This window comes from Carassius gibelio, chromosome B16 (assembly GCF_023724105.1).
Source record: "Carassius gibelio isolate Cgi1373 ecotype wild population from Czech Republic chromosome B16, carGib1.2-hapl.c, whole genome shotgun sequence".
In the NCBI taxonomy this organism is placed as follows: domain Eukaryota; kingdom Metazoa; phylum Chordata; class Actinopteri; order Cypriniformes; family Cyprinidae; genus Carassius; species Carassius gibelio.
Genome location: NC_068411.1, coordinates 7,179,131 through 7,198,238, shown reverse-complemented (window position 1 = coordinate 7,198,238; position 19,108 = coordinate 7,179,131). Strand labels below are relative to the sequence as shown.

General features: G+C 38.3%; 1 protein-coding gene across 4 annotated transcripts; it reads left to right on the top strand.

The window, feature by feature from the left end:
- Positions 1-1,228: 1,228 nt before the first annotated feature.
- LOC127975061 (zinc finger protein 721) lies at positions 1,229-18,542 on the top strand. Of its 4 annotated transcripts, none has more exons than XM_052578825.1 (4): positions 1,229-1,343; positions 2,288-2,503; positions 7,156-8,088; positions 16,457-18,542. In XM_052578825.1, exons 2-4 carry the CDS (start codon positions 2,443-2,445, stop codon positions 17,611-17,613), a joined length of 2,151 nt encoding a protein of 716 aa, XP_052434785.1. In that variant the 5' UTR covers positions 1,229-1,343; positions 2,288-2,442; the 3' UTR covers positions 17,614-18,542. The 4 variants fall into 4 exon arrangements, with proteins under 4 accessions (XP_052434785.1, XP_052434787.1, XP_052434784.1 ...); XM_052578827.1 differs by having other exon boundaries at positions 1,255-1,394; positions 7,174-8,088; XM_052578824.1 differs by having other exon boundaries at positions 1,255-1,394.
- The last annotated feature ends 566 nt before the right edge of the window (positions 18,543-19,108 follow it).

The following is a 19,108-nucleotide window of genomic DNA, read 5'->3' as shown; positions in this document are numbered from 1 at the left end:
ATCATTAATATCTTGAAACTTTATATGATTAATATACTTCAGTTTTGTTCACAAAGGTCTCTAAAAATATATTATATATTTTTGTTTAGATATACAAAAGGCTAGTTTATGGTTTCTCTATAATATGCTTTTTTATGAACGAATAAGCAAACATAACTGTGCTAATCATGAATCACTCTAGGGCTGTTTAATTAATTAACAACTTCTCTTCTCTTTGGGGGACAGAATGCATAGTCTTTATTATTTGAAATGATGCATACTTTACCAGTATCATATCACAAGGTATGAGGTACTAATAGACTAATAAAATACTCTCTAACTGTATGTTTTGAAACATTTCTACTTTATTGATTTTTATGAATGACATTTTATTGTAATTACATTACGTTCTAAGGGAACGAGTGATGGCAATAAACTCAAAGCAATGTGAAGTATATGGCAAGTCCCTATACACACTCCTGTACAGTAGGTGGCGATATGCAATAATTACAAGTTGCAAAAGCCAAGAAGAAGAAGAAAAAGACGACGACGAAGAAGAAATTGTTTGTGCAGCATATTCTTTTAGAATTCCTTTATTAAGGCTCATATCATGTCCAGCTTTCAACTGTGCTTTAAAAATGTATTATTTGGTTTTTTCTCTTATGACAAATTTTACCATAAGGAATATTATTTAATTAATCTGCTTCTTCTGTTAGCTAAATTTAGTATTCATTCATGTAAATTTGGAGGAAATAAGCCTTTATTTTTTATTTTAAAAGCAGAAATTTTGCAATACCTAAATACAATAGTGGGGCTGAAAAATAACAAAGCTGCAAAATGCGTTTTAATCTGTAAACATTTTCACATCTTTAGCCTTTAAATTTTTTTCTGAATTTGTATATGTATTTTTATGTCTGTTTATTTGCTTTACTTTTTGTACCCCCTGACTGCAGTTGTAATTCCTAAATGTCAAAAAAATAAATAAAATAAAATATTTTAGAATGTGCTGCATATGAAAGGGAGAGACAACAGTTAAGTCAAGAGTTAGGAAGGATGGGAGTTGATACAATTTCAATAAAATTATTACTAGGAAATGGGACAAGACAATCAAAAATTCATGAATTATTATTTAAATATCTAAATAAAACAGGAATAGTAAATAGAATTTAATTTTTTTGTTTCTTCCAAAGCCAAGTACACTCCACACTCCAGATCAGTAGGTGGCGGAAATGCACCATTTATGTTGGTCTGCCAATCCGCCATTAAACACCAGAAGAAGAAGAAGAAGAAGAAATTGTTTGTTGTGAAAACCTGGCAACCATCCTAAAGCTGAACAACACGCTGGTGTGTGTCGTTCAGATGAGGTACGTTTTTGGATAATCGTCATCAAGCCTTGCTTTTAAAGAGCAATAGCTGTAAGTTTCCTTCTCTACTAGATTTGGGTGACGTATTTTTGATATTAATGTGTAACGTGGACAAGACGTTGTCATTTGACGCATAGCATGTTCTCTTAATCCTTTTCAATGCTAATCCTAAATGTTTTTGGAGATATATAGAAATCTATTTTAGTATGCAAATGTGTGTGATAAGAACAACATTCTTGTAACCTGTATATTGTCATTCGAGTTATTTGGACACGTTTAGTCATGAGACTAACTAGAGATCCATTGGTGGCTGGTCTATTGTACGGATGCAATAAATGCTGAAACTGAATCTTTCATTTCTCGAATTCAGCTTGCTGTCAGACTTTGGAAAAGTTAAACATGAAGGGAGAACAGTATACCTATTATATTAAGTCATTCTTTTCACTATGAACCTACTTCAAGCGTGTGTGTTTTTAAATTATATTTTGTTAAATGTCATGTTAATTAGGCTTATACTTGGAAAAAATTTGACATTCAGGAGACCAGAGGCCATTGTATGATTAACTTTGTATTGTATGAGGTGCTTTACATGATCCAAGTTAGCAATTATGCTTTTTCCAATCTCCCAATAATAAAACAACCTTTAGCTGTTATCCACGTTATTTTCTAATGCAGAAGCAAGCTGATTTCTACAAATGTGAGAGACTTCTTATTCATTACCTGCTACAGGGACAAATTGAGAAGTATAACCAAGTACAGCAAATTATAAAATTGTACTGGAAGTCAGACATAATAAATTAACAAATATTGCACTCACATAAATGCTTAAATGTGTAATATTATTATTAATAATAATAATAATAATAATAATAATAATAATAATAATAAAAACACCAAGTAACTGATGTATTGATGATTTTGGAAAATCTGCTTCTTCCACACAGAAATTCATGTTCAGCGAAGCTCCTTCCACAACAATCACACATTGAGCAATTCACCAATAAATGCTGGAATATTCCCATCAATTTACAAGTGCAGAAGAAAGCATCAGGAAGAGCTGAAATCTGCAAAGGTTGAGTTTATTAAAGAGGAAAGAGAGATGATGAGAGATCAAGAACCCTGCAGAATGAAACCCACGGAAGAAACTGAAGAACAAACAGGTTGGTATTTACTAGTGAGAGAGACTAACCTCATGTGAAATTCACTGGTGAGAAAACATTACAGTACAAAGCACATAGTATTAAAACAATAATTCATTCTTTTCTTGATCAGTCTGCAATAACATAATAAATTATAACATATCTTGTCTGCGTGAAAGGTGCGCAGAAAAATGCAAATACGTACATTGAGAGGCAGGTATCCTAATGTTTTGACCGAATAATCTGATTGGTCAAATTTTTTTTGAATTTACGATATAAATTCTCAAGTATACTTTGGCTTGTGTTTATACCAGCCGCACCGCGCTCATTTCAGAAGTGTTGAGAAGTAGTTTTCTGTGCTGCTTTGCTAAAGATATGCTCCTAGTCTTATTTTGATCGACTCCAAAGCTGCACATAATAAGATAATTTATGTATTTTTAACTGCTTAAAAACAGCTGCATGCCTTTTATTTTTGTCATTCATAACTAGATAGGTAGAACCCCCCCCATAAAATATCAAGGGAATCAAGGAATCAAGTTGAATCGAGTTGCTTTGCTCATGGTGTATGTTGGCACCACATGGAAGACGGAACAAAACCTTGTTGGAGCCATAAAGGATAACGTTAACCTAATACGCTGATCGTAGGCTGCTTTGCACTAACATATAATTGGATTAAGCAGATAGTAAGCATACTTGGCTTGCTGTCGTGGTGGTGGTAGTGGGGGGATGGGGGGGTTGTTCTGAGCCAGGAATATAGCATGAACCCAGAGAACTCCCTTTATCCCTAATCTGGGATAAGAATAGTTAATGTGAGGAGTTCAGGTGGAGGAGGGATTCCAGTAAACTGTTGTGGGACAGAGAGGTAAGTTGGCTGTAAGTGTGTGTGTGTGTGTGTGTGTCTATATATATATGTATATATAGGTGCTGGTCATATAATTAGAATCAAAAAGTTGATTTATTTCACTAATTCCATTAAAAATATATTTATTCATTACACACAGACTGATATATTTCAAATGTTTATTTCTTTTAATTTTGATGTTTATTACTGACAGCTAAGGAAAATCCCAAATATCAGTATCTCAGAAAATTAGAATATTGTGAAAAGGTTCAATATTGAAGACACCTGGTGTCACACTCTAATCAGCTAATTAACTCAAAACACCTGCAAAGCCTTTAAATGGTCTCTCAGTCTAGTTCTGTAGGCTACACAATCATGGGGAAGATTGACACCTTGCACAAGGAGGGCATGACACAAAAGGTCACTGCAAAAGAGGCTGGCTGTTCACAGAGCTCTGTGTCATAGCACATTAATAGAGAGGCGAAGGGAAGGAAAAGATTTGGTAGAAACACAGTCTGTGTGTAATGAATAAATATAATATACAAGTTAGACTTTTTGAATGGAATTAATGAAATAAATAAATGTTTTGATGATATTCTAATTATATGACCAGCACCTGTATGTATGTATGTATGTATGTATGTATGTATGTGTATGTGTTCATATATAATTATATATATATATGAACGAACTAGGGATGTCAAATTTCGATTATTTCCATGATCGATCGTCGTTTAAATTAACGATCAATTAATCGATTAATCGTTAACCATAATACTGCAAAATGCGTCTATTGCAGGCACGCAGTCAGCGGTATGACAGGATGTGCAAAAGCCACACACACACACAAAACGCTTTCTCACTTGAATTAAAGAGGTTTTAGTCTGAATAAAATGCTAGTAGCAGGATTATAAAATGAATAGATGCGATTATGATCATTTGATAAAATGAAGAGAGCGCGCCATACTTTTGAGGTCATTTTACTTTGTTGACAGTTTCCAATCCCGCACGGAGAACGCTGAACGCACCTCTTGAAATGGTTTTGTGGTGCTCGTTGTTGTATTTTAAAGCACAATTGCAATGTTTTCAACTGACATTATTGTATAAAATTATCCGAAATGTGGAGCGCGTGTGACTGCGCTGCACATTAAGTGAACTACATCGGCGCTGCTGCACCAAAACACAGTTGCTCACATTAATTTGATCCTGCTGGATTCTGTCCTAGAAAATGTCAGATTTTTAAAAATCCGGCATACAGCGCATTAGATCGTGACAGTGCATGCGTGCAGACGAGGATGATGAGCGAGCGCGGCTTTGGCTAGATTTATTTGGAGGTTATTGCTCATGTCTCATTCGGCACAAATCGAAATGTTTCCATATTCGCAATGTATTTGAATGTTTAGTACTAGGCTTGTACTTAACACGCATTCGCATATAGACGGAAAAGATGATCCTCTTCATATGAGCAAAAACGTCCTTGGCATAACAGCAGAGTGGACCGGTATACTACGGTCTATTTAAACTGACCAGTGTAACCTTTTAATGTTTAGTTGACATTTTATTTTGATAGTGAACAGACTGCGATGTAAGTTTGAATCGCTAGAATATACGTGTGCAGCAGGCTCCGGGGCGATCGAAACAGCTGAGACATTAAAAAAATATATATATTTTCCGCAAAAGTGTTTACTTTCATTTGTGCACACTCACAATAAAAACAGAAGATTTGTGCTCTTGTAAAATAAAGCAAACAAACAGAATGCGTTGTCATCCTTTTTTTTTTTTTTTGTGAACTTATGGAGCGCCCACACTTCTGTTTTAAATCCGTTAATCTTAATTAGCCTATTTAAGTCGGATATATTTCGCATAGCCTATTTAAAAAAATAAAATAAAAAAAAACAAACAAAAAAACATGAAAACAAATTGTTATTTTTATGTTGGGCCTACATTTGTTCTGGTTTGCCGGTTGGTCACGAATTTCCACAAATTCAGTATATTTAAGCATTGTTTCTTTTCCTAAATCTAAATAGTCTAACCCTCTAATTTCCCAGGTTTATTTTATTATCTTTCGCTTTTAATAACTGTTTTCGCATCTCTTACTGTGGTAAACATGGGAAGGGAAATTAAAGATTTCATGAATTAAGAATTCGTTCGATTTATTAATTTGTTCCCTTATTTCACTTAAATCATGGGTTATTTAGGGAACAAAATTAATGAAACATGGACAATTGCCACATTAATAATTCGTAGGAATGAATTAACAAGTTGTAGGAATGAATAGACTACCTGTCCTGTCACTGTGTCCCGCAGCCCTGCAAAGCGCACGATATAAAACAGTTATCTGATGAAATGATTAGTAACTACATTTCTATTGCATTTAATGTTGAAGAACTTTTATGTTGTTTCTATTTTAGTGTACTTTAAAGTTTAAATCACATTAAAAACTTAATTTGTACATTGTGAATGAATGATGATGCTTTTATATATCGTCACCGTCACTCACAGCCGCTCGCACGTGTTGAGTGCGCATGAGCCGCACGCAGCCCAACATTGAATCGGTTAACCGACCATCCATAGCCTTAATCGATTGCATCTCTTATCGACAATTAATCGATCATCGATTAATCGTTGACATCCCTAGAACGAACGCACGCACATCTCGTGCTGATTAACATGAATAACTAAACAAGCTCCACTCGTGCTGAATTGGTGGACCATCTGATTGTGCTCCTCCTGAACCTTGTTAATAATAAATCATTTAAATTTGAACATTTAATGAACATTTAATTTTACATTTTAAAATTCTTCTTTGGCAAGATTAGCCTGTTTACACTTTCTTAATATCTTAAAAATGGGCTTTAACTCTAACTAATGTCACTGTTTCTGTCACTGCAACTTCTCAAACAGGCAAACACACACAAAAAATGAAACCATTGTCTGTCTGCTTGCTGAAAAAATGCATTAAAAACAAATGTAGCTTAATCAGCTCAGAACAACTCTACTTTCAAATATCATATTTTACATATTACAAAAACACAGTTTCTGGAAAGAGTATCTAGTACCATTAATTCTAAGAAACATTTTTACTTCAGGCAGTAGTTGAAGATGTTCAGTAAATAAAGATGACATATCTTTGTGACCCTGGACCACCAAACCAGTCACAAGGTAAAAACAATTTTGAACAGATTTTTTACATCACATGAAAGCTGAATAAATACACTTTCCATTGATGTAAGTTTGTAAGGACAATATTTGTCTGAGATACAATTATAAAAAATCTGGAATCTGAGAGTGCAAAAAAAAAAAATTCAAAATTCTGAGAAAATGGCCTTTAAAGTTGTCCAAATGAAGTTCTTAGCAATGCGTATTACTAATCAAAAATAACATTTTGATATATTTACAGTGGAAATTGTTTAGCGAATACTACAAATATTACATATAAGCATCTAACAAAACAAAAGATAAATATAAATGAGTAACATTAATGAGAAATACATGAATATACCATGAGGATTAATATAAGAAGCATGAATATTACGAAATAATATAATTGAATACGTGGATATGAAACAGCTTTAGAGCTGATGAAGAAGCAAATAATAAGAGGTGCGTTCTATGAACTGGGTCTTTTTTTCAATAAAACTTGTTAGATAATTTTGGGATTTGTGCCTATAATGTTTTAAAAATAATAATTTGAAGACCAATGTGCCTCCTTCTTGTTTTGACAACACATAATTTATGAAAATGCAGCAAAATTGTTATATCAAGTTTAATTTGTATGTCCTTTCTCATGTCTCTTTTTATTTCTTTTAACTAGTCGCTCACAAATAAACAGTTTTTACTTCTATTTCAGAGTTGATTGAAGAAAACGAGAAGAAAGAAGAATTGACTGAGGAAGACCTGAAGAAGCACCTGAATGTTCATAAAAAGGAGAAACCACATTCACGTTCTTTGTGTGGGAAGAGTTGTTCATGTCTACAACATGTAAAAGAACATCAGAAAAAACATACGAGTGTGAGAGAGTACATGTGTTTTGAGTGTGAAAAGACTTTTACTTCAGCGAAGTGTTTAAAACAGCACCAGAGGATCCACACTGGAGAGAAACCGTACAAGTGTTCACACTGTGACAAGAGATTCAGTCGGTCAGGACATGTGAGCAGACACGAGAGGATTCACACTGGAGAGAAACCGTACACATGTGATCTGTGCGGGAAGAGTTTCAGACTAAAAGGACACCTTACTGCACATAAGAGCGTTCATACTGGAGAGAAACCATTCACTTGTGATCAGTGTGGAAAGAGTTTCGCTCAATCTGTCAGACTTCGGGAGCACGTGAATATCCACACTGGAGAGAAACTCTACCCATGTGATCAGTGCGGCAAAACATTTTTGTGGGCTTCAGTCCTGAAGAAACACCTGAACGTTCATACAAAGGAAAAGCCACATTCATGTTCTTTGTGTGGAAAGCATTTTTCACTTCTACATCATTTAAAAGAGCATCAGAAAACACATACTGGTGTGAAAGAGTACATGTGCTTCGAGTGTGAAAAAACATTTATTTCGGCTTACTGTTTAAAACTTCATGAGAGGATCCACACTGGAGAGAAACCTTATAAGTGTTCACACTGTGACAAGAGATTCAATCAGTCAGGAATCCTGAAAGCACACGAGAGGATACACACTGGAGAGAAACCGTATCACTGCACTGCATGTGGGAAGAGTTTCAGTCAATCATCATCTCTATACAATCATACAAAAAGCATTCACAGTAAGTAGATCCAGGACTTTCAGGTCTGATGCTGCATCCTCATCAAATGTGACACAGTAATGCATCGACCAAAAAAAACATATCAGGATAAATCACAGAAACATTATCTAAAGTTTTGATCGCAAATAAGGTTAATCTTCAAAACCAACCGATTCAACAGTGAGATTCAGATCAACTTAAAGACTGAATTTCCTCCCCAAATAACTTTGAAGTTTCATATTGTTTTCAGTTGTCTTAAAATGCATATGCGTCCCTTGTAGTTTGCTTACTGTTTCGTGAAGAAATGTAGAAGTTGACCAACCGTTTTTGTTCAGGAAGCTTAAGAAGAGCCTATTAAACTTTTAAGAGAGACTGGGAATTATTTTTATTTGTTAGTATTTACATTGTTTTTTTTTTGTTTTTTTTTTACATCTGATGCACTGCAATGACTGAACTGTCAGAACTGTAGGAGCACCTCCTCGAAACACAGCCTGTGTGAGGCATCTTCTTCTTGATTTATGGCGTATCACAGATATAAATGCATTACTGCCACCTATCTCTCAAATGGACCATTGACAGTACTAATTGAGATTGTAAATCGAGCATCAATGGTCAATTTGAGATGTAGGTTGCAGTAATACACTTACAAGTCTGTGATCTGCCATAAAGCAAAAAAAAAGACGCCTCACGTGCAGGCTGTGTTTTGAGGCGCTCGTACAGTTCAGCCATTCCAGTGCATCAGAAGTAAAAACAATATAAATACTGTTCAGTTTCTTGCATAGACTGACCGTTTTGTGTCTTTACACATCAATGTATCAATGTATCACGAGCCACAGGGTTTAATTTGGTTTTGTTTTTTGTGATTCCCATCCACTTTTTATTATATAGCCCCTTTCACACTGCACGTTGGATCCGGAAAATTGCCAGAACATTGCCGGGTCGCCTTCTGTGTGAACGCAAACAAGTCCCGGAATTGATTCCAGGTTGGGGACCTAGTAACATTTCTGGGTTCAGTCCTGGAACAAGCGCTGCGTGAACAAAAGCCAGAACTAATGCCATGTCGTAGGGTTGTGCAGATAGACGATAGAATCGTGTACCAACGATAGTCAGAGATATCGACGAAAGCAGATGTCTCCGTCAATAGTCAAGATGATATTAGGCTCATTCTACTATTAATGTATTAAATAATAATAATAATAACTATGATTATTTTTATTAGTTGGCCTATTATAATTTGGCTATCAAACTGCCCAGCTATTTCACTTCAGCACCGCATTTCTCTCTCACACACACACACAGGGGTGCGAAAGAGGATTAGAGCCTGTAGTCTGTGATGTTGTAATGCTTTGACTCAGATAACTTATTAAATCCATTAAATGAAAGAGATAGAAAACGAGGAGTTGGTGTCCCACACATTTAATGGCTGGTTAAAGTCATTCAGGTTCCTGGCGCGCTCTTCTCATACATGAGAGATTAACTCTTTCTTGGTGTTACAAAGTAAAGACAAAATAATAAGGGAGGCAGAGCAAACTCATCATCCATAGTGGTTCTCATGTAGTCCTTCTCTTAAAGGAACACTCCGACTTTTTGGGACTTTAGCTTATTCACAGTATCCCCCAGAGTTAGATAAGTCCATACATACCTTTTTCATTTCTGTGCGTTCTATAAGTGTTATTTGACGCACCCACCGCTAGCCTAGCTTAGCACAAAGACTGGATGTAAATGGATACTGTTAGCATAGTAATCCCAATAAGTGACAAAATAATGCAGACATTTTCCTATTTACATGTTGTGATCTGTATAGTCACAGCGTGTACAAATAACAAGGCTCAATGAGACAGAGACCATTTTTAATCGTATAAATACTGGGAACTATATTCTCACTAGGTGTAGGAGCACAGCTAACGTTACTTGGGCGGATTGGCTACTTGGGCGGAGTGATTAGCGCAGCACACGAGACGCCTTGATGGTTGATGGTTCCGTAAACAAAACAAGTGACTAGCTAGACGTGACTCGTGATCCAACCCAAAACGCTGAACCGATGAATCGATGGCTACTTGCTCTGGAAATAGATCCAGACACACCTGTAAACAACATCACGAAGTATTTCGTTTGCTCTGAACATTTTACTGTAGACGACTATTTAGAAAAAATGCAAGTTGCCGCACGGACCATGAAACGTGGGTTAAAGGATACAGCCATGCCATCGATAATAAAAACAGGACAAATTGGATCACCTGTTGCTGCGGTAAGTGTTCCGTTATGTTTTGAGATGACTAACATTAGCCATACTGTAACAGTGCCATGCTAATGTAATATAACCTTAGTAGTGACACTATTATGTGAATAGGGGCTCCGTGTATCCCCTTTATTGTTATTATTGTGTTGTCATGAACACACTGCTCGTGATCATTATAACAAAATCACTTTCTTGGTGGGCAGCTGACCATTAGGTTCACTCGGCATGGGGCGTTTCTTCCAGTTGATCTTGTCACAATGGGAAAAAAAACAACTCACAGGTGTAGGGTAGAGAAATCTTCTGTGGTAGTGACGCAAATATTTTGATTGTCATCAAGCCAGGTGTTTTGAAGGTAGATCAATGTTCGCGACAAAAAAATATTTGAAAACTGTAATGAAGCAGTGATCAATTAGTCCCTCACTTTCTGCGCTGAAGCTGAGATTGTTCTTTTTTTGAAAAGCTTTTGTGAAAGTTAACGTGCCTAGCGTTTTAAACTTGTACATTACAAGTCACATTTAAATGTCACGTGTCTTTACGGGACCTTTACGGGTTTTTTGTGAATGCACGCACATATTACGGGTAATCACTGGCAGTGTGAAAGGGGATCTGGGAACAATTGCCGGGGTTTTTTTTTCAGAATTTCAGTGTGAAAGGGGCTTATGACTAAAAGACTGCAATGTTTTGAGTTAAATATCTCCGTTTGTTTTCTGCTAAAGAAACAAAGTCAGCTACATCTTTGATGCCCTGGGGATAAGCAGATAAACATAAAATTTAGATGATCCATAATATTATCTTGGCAGAATTACATAGTTTTAATATCATGCATTTTGTTAAAAAGAGGACTGTTTTTAGCCTGGCAGGGTGTTCATGTTATCAGTACCCCATCCACCTTGGTTTGGTCTTGGTATTGTTTTTAGAAGAATAGTGAACCTTGTGAGAGCAGTGTAATGCCTTTGCCTCAGAGTAGTGGTGCTGTCAAAAAACTACTGTTCATACATTGTAAAGATGTGACATTACCAGTCTTTCTTAACTAGATTTCAAACAGTACCATACATATTTGTGTTTGTTATGAACCGCTTCAGTGATGAAATATTATCACATTCTCGTTCTGGTGCCAATGAAGATGGTGGCCTCTGTGGCATGCTCTACAGTTGTTTTTGTGTATTTGTTAGTTTGTCCTGTCTTTAGTTATATTCCAGCAATCCGTTTCACCAGAGACAAATGGCTGGACATTCCACACAACACATCACCCAATATATTACCGGTTTTTGCTGGACATTTTTGTCGGCACAGCAGCTGTGTTAATCACACGCTTCAGGATGTGCAGATGGGGGAAGAGAGCCCTCATGAAGCTGGATTTTGAATGCCATTGCCTAGTATCCATCTGGCGAATCTCCACTTTCTACCCAACAAGACGGATGAACTCCTTCTGCTCTCCCAGACAAATAAGGATTTCTCGCACTCTGTGGGAGTTTCACTCATTCATTCTTGTGAGTATTTACATCCCACCGCAAGCGCACATAAGCTCAGCTTTACAGAAACTCGTTGATCAGATCACAGAGACAGAACAACAACACCCGGACTCTGTTCTAATCATTCTTGGGGACTTTAATAAAGCAAAACTCTCAAATGAACTGACAGAATACAGACAGGACATCACATGTCCCACCAGAGACAGTAATATATTGGATCACTGTTACACCACTATAAAGGATGCATATCACTCTGTTCCATGAGTAGCTTTTGGACGCTCTGGTCACTGTTTGGTTCATCTTATACCAACCTAAAGGCAGAAACTAAAATCAGCTAAACCTGTATTAAGGACTGTAAAAAGATGGACTAATGAAGCAGAGCAGTATTTACAAGCTTTTTTTGACCTCCCTGATTGGAGTGTTTCTGAAGCTGCTGCCATTGATCTGGACAAGCTCACAGAGACTGTAATGTCATATATCAATTTCTGTGAAGATGTGCATTCCTACCAGAACTTAATTAACTTACAACAATGACAAACCATGGTTCACTGCAAAACTCGGACAGCTCAGTCAGGCCAAAGAAGATGCTTCCAGGAAGGGGGACATGTCTTGTATAAACAGGCTAAATACACACTGGAAAAGGAGATCAGAGGGGCAAAGACAAATTGTTCTGAAAAAAATAAGGACTCTTCTAGCAACTCAGCATCAGTGTAGAACAGTCTGAAGGAGATCACCAAATACAAGACACCATCCCCCAGCACTATGAAGAATGAACATCTGTCAAATTATCTGAAAGAGTTTTTCTGCAGGTTTGAAAAAACAGCTCACACCCATCCTGAACACCTCTCCACACAACCATTCACATCTCCTGCAAGCCTCTCTCCCCCACACCTGCAATTCACATCAGCGAGGTTGAGGTGCGCCAGGTCTTCTGGAAGCAGAAAAGGAAAAAAGCACCAGGCCCAGATTGTGTTACCCCAGCCTGTCTGAAATCCTGTGCTGACCAGCTGGCCCCCATCTTCACACAGATCTTCAACAGATCACTGGATCTGTTGCTTCAAGCATGCTTCAAATGCTCCACCATCATCCCCATCCCAAAGAAATCCAAAATTACAAAAATAAATGACTACAGGCCTGTGGCTCTAACATCTGTAGTCATGAAGTCATTTAAAAAACTGGTACTGGCCCACCTGAAGAACATAACTGGACCCTTGCTGGATCCTCTTCAGTTTGCATAGAGAGCAAACAGGTCTGTGGATGATGCTGTAAACATGGGACTGCACTATGTTCTGCAACATCTAGACAGACCAGGGACTTATGTGAAGATCCTGTTTGTGGACTTCAGCTTGGCCTTTAACATGATCATCCCAAACCTCCTCCTGCCCAAACTAACTCAGCTCTCCGTGCCCACCTCCTGTCTGTCAGTGGATCAACAGCTTCCTAAAAGACAGGCAGCAGCTAGTGAGGCTGGGAAAATACACATCCAGCACCATATAATCAGCAGTGGAGCTCCTCAGGGCTGCGTTCTCTGCCCACTGTTCTTCTCCCTGTACACCAATGATTGCACATCTAAAGACCCCTCTGTCAAGCTCCTGAAATTTGCAGATGACACCACACTCACCAGCCTCATTCAGGATGGTGATTAGTCTGCTTACAAACAGGAAGTTAAAGCTGGCTGTCTGGTGCAGTCTCAACAATGTGGAGCTCAACATGCTCAAAACTGTGGAGATGATCATGGACTTCAGGAGAAACCCCCCTTCACTCCCCCCACTCACCATCATGGACCGCACTGTGACTGCAGAGGAGTCATTCAAGTTCCTGGGTACTACTATCTCTCAGGACCTGAAGTGGGACATTTACATTGACTTATTGTGAAATAGGCCCAGCAGAGGAAGTTCAACCTGCCACAAGAGCTGCTGAAACATTTCTACTCTGCCATCATTTAATCTGTCCTCTGCGTTTCAATAACTCTCTGGTTAAGCTCAGCTACCAAATCTGACCTCAGAAAACTACAGAGGGTAGTCCGGACTGCACAGCGAATCATCGGTACAACCCTTCCTTCTATTCAAGAATTGTACTCATCCAGAGTGAGGAAAAAGTGCTGGCAAAATCACTCTGGACCCATCACATCCAGCACACTTCCTGTTTGGACTGTTGCCTTCTGCTTGACGCTACACAGCACTGAGAACCAGAATGACCAGACACAGGAATAGTTTCTTCCCCCAGGCAATCCATTTGTAATGAAGTGGCGTGGGAAAAATGCATTATGACTGCTGTGTGTGTGTGTGGTGGTGGGGGGGATTTGAGGGAAGAGGGGGTTGAGTTAAATAATTGTTGCACCTGATCATTGATGAGCGTGAAGGAGGAGAGAGAACGATAAATAGAGAGGCACAGCGAAGCGTGCGGGGCTCTGGGAAGCAGTGTCTTCGCTAAACGCCGAGCTGCAGGGGTTGGGGGGTGGGTGCCGTTTGCATGCTGTTTATGGCTGCCGACAGCGAAGATAGCTTAGCGGGCTAACCTGTAAAATAGGCCGGGTATAAGAGTGCGTTGCGAGGCACAGCTTCTCAGAAAAGGGGTTCTCTGTTTCCACTATAGTTGGATGCCTCGCGAGCGCTGGACTGGTGTCTGCTTTCTTCCCTCTACCAGCCAGTGCCAAAGCTTAGACCCCGGGGAGGGTCTCGCATCCTGGGAGAGTTAAGTTTTTAACTGTTTGTGTGCGTGTGTGTGTGTGTGTGTGTGTGTGTGTGTAATTTTAAATCTATCAGTATAGCCATTTCATGATGGGGTGGGAGGGTTATGATGAATTGAACTCTTACGTGGCAGTCTGATGGCGTCCTGGGTGTGAAGGTTGTGTGCCGTGTCCTGCGGGGGTGATATGTGTTTCATAGCTTTTGCCTATTTATTGTATGTGCGCTAGTTTTTTTTATGGTTTAGTTATTGCGGTTCTCTGTGTAGCATGTTCCATGGTGGTGGTGTTCACACAGATTGTTTAACATTAGTGCTTGGGACTTTCAGAACCTGACCGAGTCTGACATGTTTGGTAACTGCCTGAAGTAAATATTGTTTCTACCCCTGTGGTGCTGCTTGCTCTGTAGAGTAGATTCCTCTAGTTGCAACATTAAAGCCCAATCCTAATTCTACCCCTTAGCCCTTCCCCTTTCCATTCACGTGAAGGGTTAGGGGTGTCTCGATTCTCTTTTGGTTGGAGGGGTAGGGGGATGGGGAAGGGTCAGATAGCCCTTCAAACGAAGATTTTTCGGGACAACACTTCAAACGAAGGGGTATGAATTATCTCGGCAACATGGCTGTTACAGCGAACAAAAAGACACATAAATGTAAGCTTTTTTGGCATAAATAAAGATTTTAACAAAAATTTATAATTTGTTTTATGTTACATTAAATTGTGAGTTCATATTAATGGTCATATTACTCAAAGAAATGTTTGCAAGTTTACATTTTTTCAAACTGAGGACAATTAAGGCCCTCAAACACAACTATTAAAAAAGGTTCAAACGTTCACTGATGCTCCAGAAGGAAACAAGAGGCATTAAAGGAATAGTTCACCCAATAATCAAAATTATGTAATTAATAACTCACCCTCGTGTCGTTCCAAACCAGTGTGACCTCCGTTTATCTTCGGAACACAGTTTAAGATATTTTAGATTTAGTCCTAGAGCTCTCAGTCTCTCCATTGAAACTGTGTGTACCAGTGATGCGTGGGTCAGTGTATAAACAACCTACACCCAACAGTTGTTTTCAACTAACCCGCCTAAAACGACTAAAAGATTAAGACACTACCTGACCCATAATACCTCCCAAAGTTTCTACAGATTTTTTCTGAGCTATATCAGAATCTGGAAAAATGACTGGGGCTAACTTGTTAAATGCTCGTCACTTTGCTGCCGAAACTTTGTTAGCCTGTGGGTCATTTAGTTTATTGAAAAACGATTGCACTGATTTGCTTGTTTCTTGATGATGTGCTTTTTTATTCGTGGTACTCACATGCACCATGTTGCTCACGTCGTATTCTCCACCATGTCCCACAGAAAAACTGCTTTTGATTAAATCAAAAAACTTCTCTCTGCTTCGCCATCTACAGGTCTTAACCAAGAGTATGTTGCGGTCCATTCGCTATTAAAAGTGCATCTTCTCTTTTTCGTGGCCACACTGGCCATGACAGCTTAACCTGACCGAACAGCGCGCGCACTCCAATTCGATATTGTTGAGGAGGCGTTCGTGCACCAGTCAACAGTTTGATTGACGTAAAACTCAGCCTATCGACTAACGCTTTTAATTGGCATCTTCATTTCAAACGACCCGACCGACCGCGACCCGAATATCATTACAAATATTTTTGGAAGACTTGTGACCGCAGGCACTCGCTCATTTTGGATCAACACAAGCTGGTGTGTAGAGATGCTTTCTATGAACTTGGTCTTTTTTTTTTTTTTAATAAAACTTGTTAGATAATTGTGTAACTGATGTGGGATTTTGTGCATATAATGTTTTAAAAATAATAATTTTAAGATCAATGTATCTCATTCTTGCAAAGTTTCGACAATGTATAATTTATGAAAATGCATCAAAATGACCAAAATTTTTATATCAAGGTTAATTTTTTATATCCTTTCACTTCTCTTTTTTTCTTAAAAATAAACTGTTTTTACTTTTCTTTCAGAGTTGATTGAAGAAAACAAGGATAAAGAAGAATTGAATGATTTTGAGGAGGAAAGTCTTGTTAAAACTGGAGAAAAACCCTTAAGAAGAGGCAATAAATCTTTCACCTGCACTCAGTGTGGGAAGAGGTTGACAAAAAAACGTCATCTTGAGCTTCACATGAGAGTTCATACTGGAGGGAAGCTGTATGCATGTGATCAGTGCGGCAAAACATTTTTGTGGGCTTCAGACCTGAAGAAGCACTTGAATGTTCATACAAAGGAGAAGCCACATTCACGTTCTTTGTGTGGAAAGAGTTGTTCATGTCTACAACATTTAAAAGAACATCAGAAAAAACATACTGGTGTGAGAGAGTACATGTGCTTCGAGTGTGAAAAGACTTTTACTTCAGCGAAGTGTTTAAAACAGCACCAGAGGATCCACACTGGAGAGAAACCGTACAAGTGTTCACACTGTGACAAGAGATTCAGTCGGTCAGGACATGTGAGCAGACACGAGAGGATTCACACTGGAGAGAAACCGTACACATGTGATCTGTGCGGGAAGAGTTTCAGACTAAAAGGACACCTTACTGCACATAAGAGCGTTCATACTGGAGAGAAACCATTCACTTGTGATCAGTGTGGAAAGAGTTTCGCTCAATCTGTCAGACTTCGGGAGCATGTGAATATCCACACTGGAGAGAAACTCTACCCATGTGATCAGTGCGGCAAAACATTTTTGTGGGCTTCAGTCCTGAAGAAACACCTGAACGTTCATACAAAGGAAAAGCCACATTCATGTTCTTTGTGTGGAAAGCATTTTTCACTTCTACATCATTTAAAAGAGCATCAGAAAACACATACTGGTGTGAAAGAGTACATGTGCTTCGAGTGTGAAAAAACATTTATTTCGGCTTACTGTTTAAAACTGCATGAGAGGATCCACACTGGAGAGAAACCTTATAAGTGTTCACACTGTGACAAGAGATTCAATCAGTCAGGAATCCTGAAAGCACACGAGAGGATACACACTGGAGAGAAACCGTATCACTGCACTGCATGTGGGAAGAGTTTCAGTCAATCATCATCTCTATACAATCATACAAAAAGCATTCACAGTAATAGATCCAGGACTTTCAGGTCTGATGCTGCATCCTCATCAAATGTGACATGGTAATGCATCGACCAAAAAAAAAATCATATCATCAGGATAAATCACAGAAACATTATCTAAAGTTTTGATTGTGAATAATCTTCAAAACCAACAGATTCAACAATGAGATTCAGATCAACTCAAAGATGGAGTTCCTATTAAGTTTAATATTGTTTTCAGTTGTCTTAAAATGCATGTGTCACTTGTAGTTTGCTTACTGTTTTGTGAAGAAATATAGAAGTTGACCAACCGTTCTTGTTCAGGAAGCTGAAGAAGATCCTATAAAACCTTTAAAGAAACTGGGAATAATTTGTATTTGTTGGTTTTTAAACCACTAGTTATTCTCCTTCAATGACATATTTAGAAAACACAGATGCAAGATACACTCTCATGTAGCTATGGCTACGTTCACACTGCAGGCTGAAACGACCCAATTGCGATTTTTTTTGCCCCTATGCGACCTGTATCTGATCTTTTCATGACAGTTTGAACGACACAGATCCGACTTGGGTATGTGGTCATGAATCCGATACGTATCCGATCTTTTGAAATGGCTACGTTCACACTGCAGGCTGAAACGGCCCAATTCTAATTTTTTTTGCCCCTATGCGACCTGTATCTGATCTTTTCATGACAGTCTGAACGACACAGATCCGACTTGGGTATGTGGTCCTGAATCCGATACTTATCCGATCTTTTGAAATGTGACCTCCATCTGAACGGCCAGGCCACATGTATCCGACCTGCACGTCATTGATACGCTACAAACGTCATAATTCTGCGTCAAAGTAGGCGGGAACGAGAAGATAAACAACAACCATGCAGACCAGTCAATGGAAGGGAAGCGAGGTCACAGATTTAATTAATATTTGGGGTGACTGTTCTATTCAGGCCAAACTCGAGGGCTCCAGCGAAATGGCCGAGCGTGGTTACAGATGATCCTGGCTCCAATGCCAGTGAAAAATAAAAAGCCTCCGAGCCAAATACAAACATCCATGTTTAATGTTAGCTACTTCCCCAAACAACGAGTGACGTCATTCACCGTTGAGTACTCTTCTGCGCATGCGGGTCACTTCTGGGTCATTTCACGTTCACACAGGAGATCACAAAAGGTCGTATTTAATTGGAAATGTGAACGGCCTTGCAAAAAAAAATCACATTTTTAAAAAAAATCTGAACTGAGCATAAAGCCCTGCAGTGTGAACGTAGCCTTTGTAACTTCTGTGCTTCTCTTGTAAGTAAGGATGGTGCTTAATTACGAAAGACCATAGTATTGATAAGCTCTGATGTTATTGGTTCTGCATTCACTACATACAATGTATTATTGGTACATGAACATTATCAAGCTAACTGCAACCATTTCTGTATATGATAATATCAAGACATTCATCTATGATGTACTTTCGTTATTGCATTGTAAGTCTGTGAGATTAATCTAAATTTATTTTCGATTTCAAGTCTGGCTTTCGAGAAGTTTATCGAAAAGCAGTTATTGTGCTGCATTTAATTTAGCAAATCT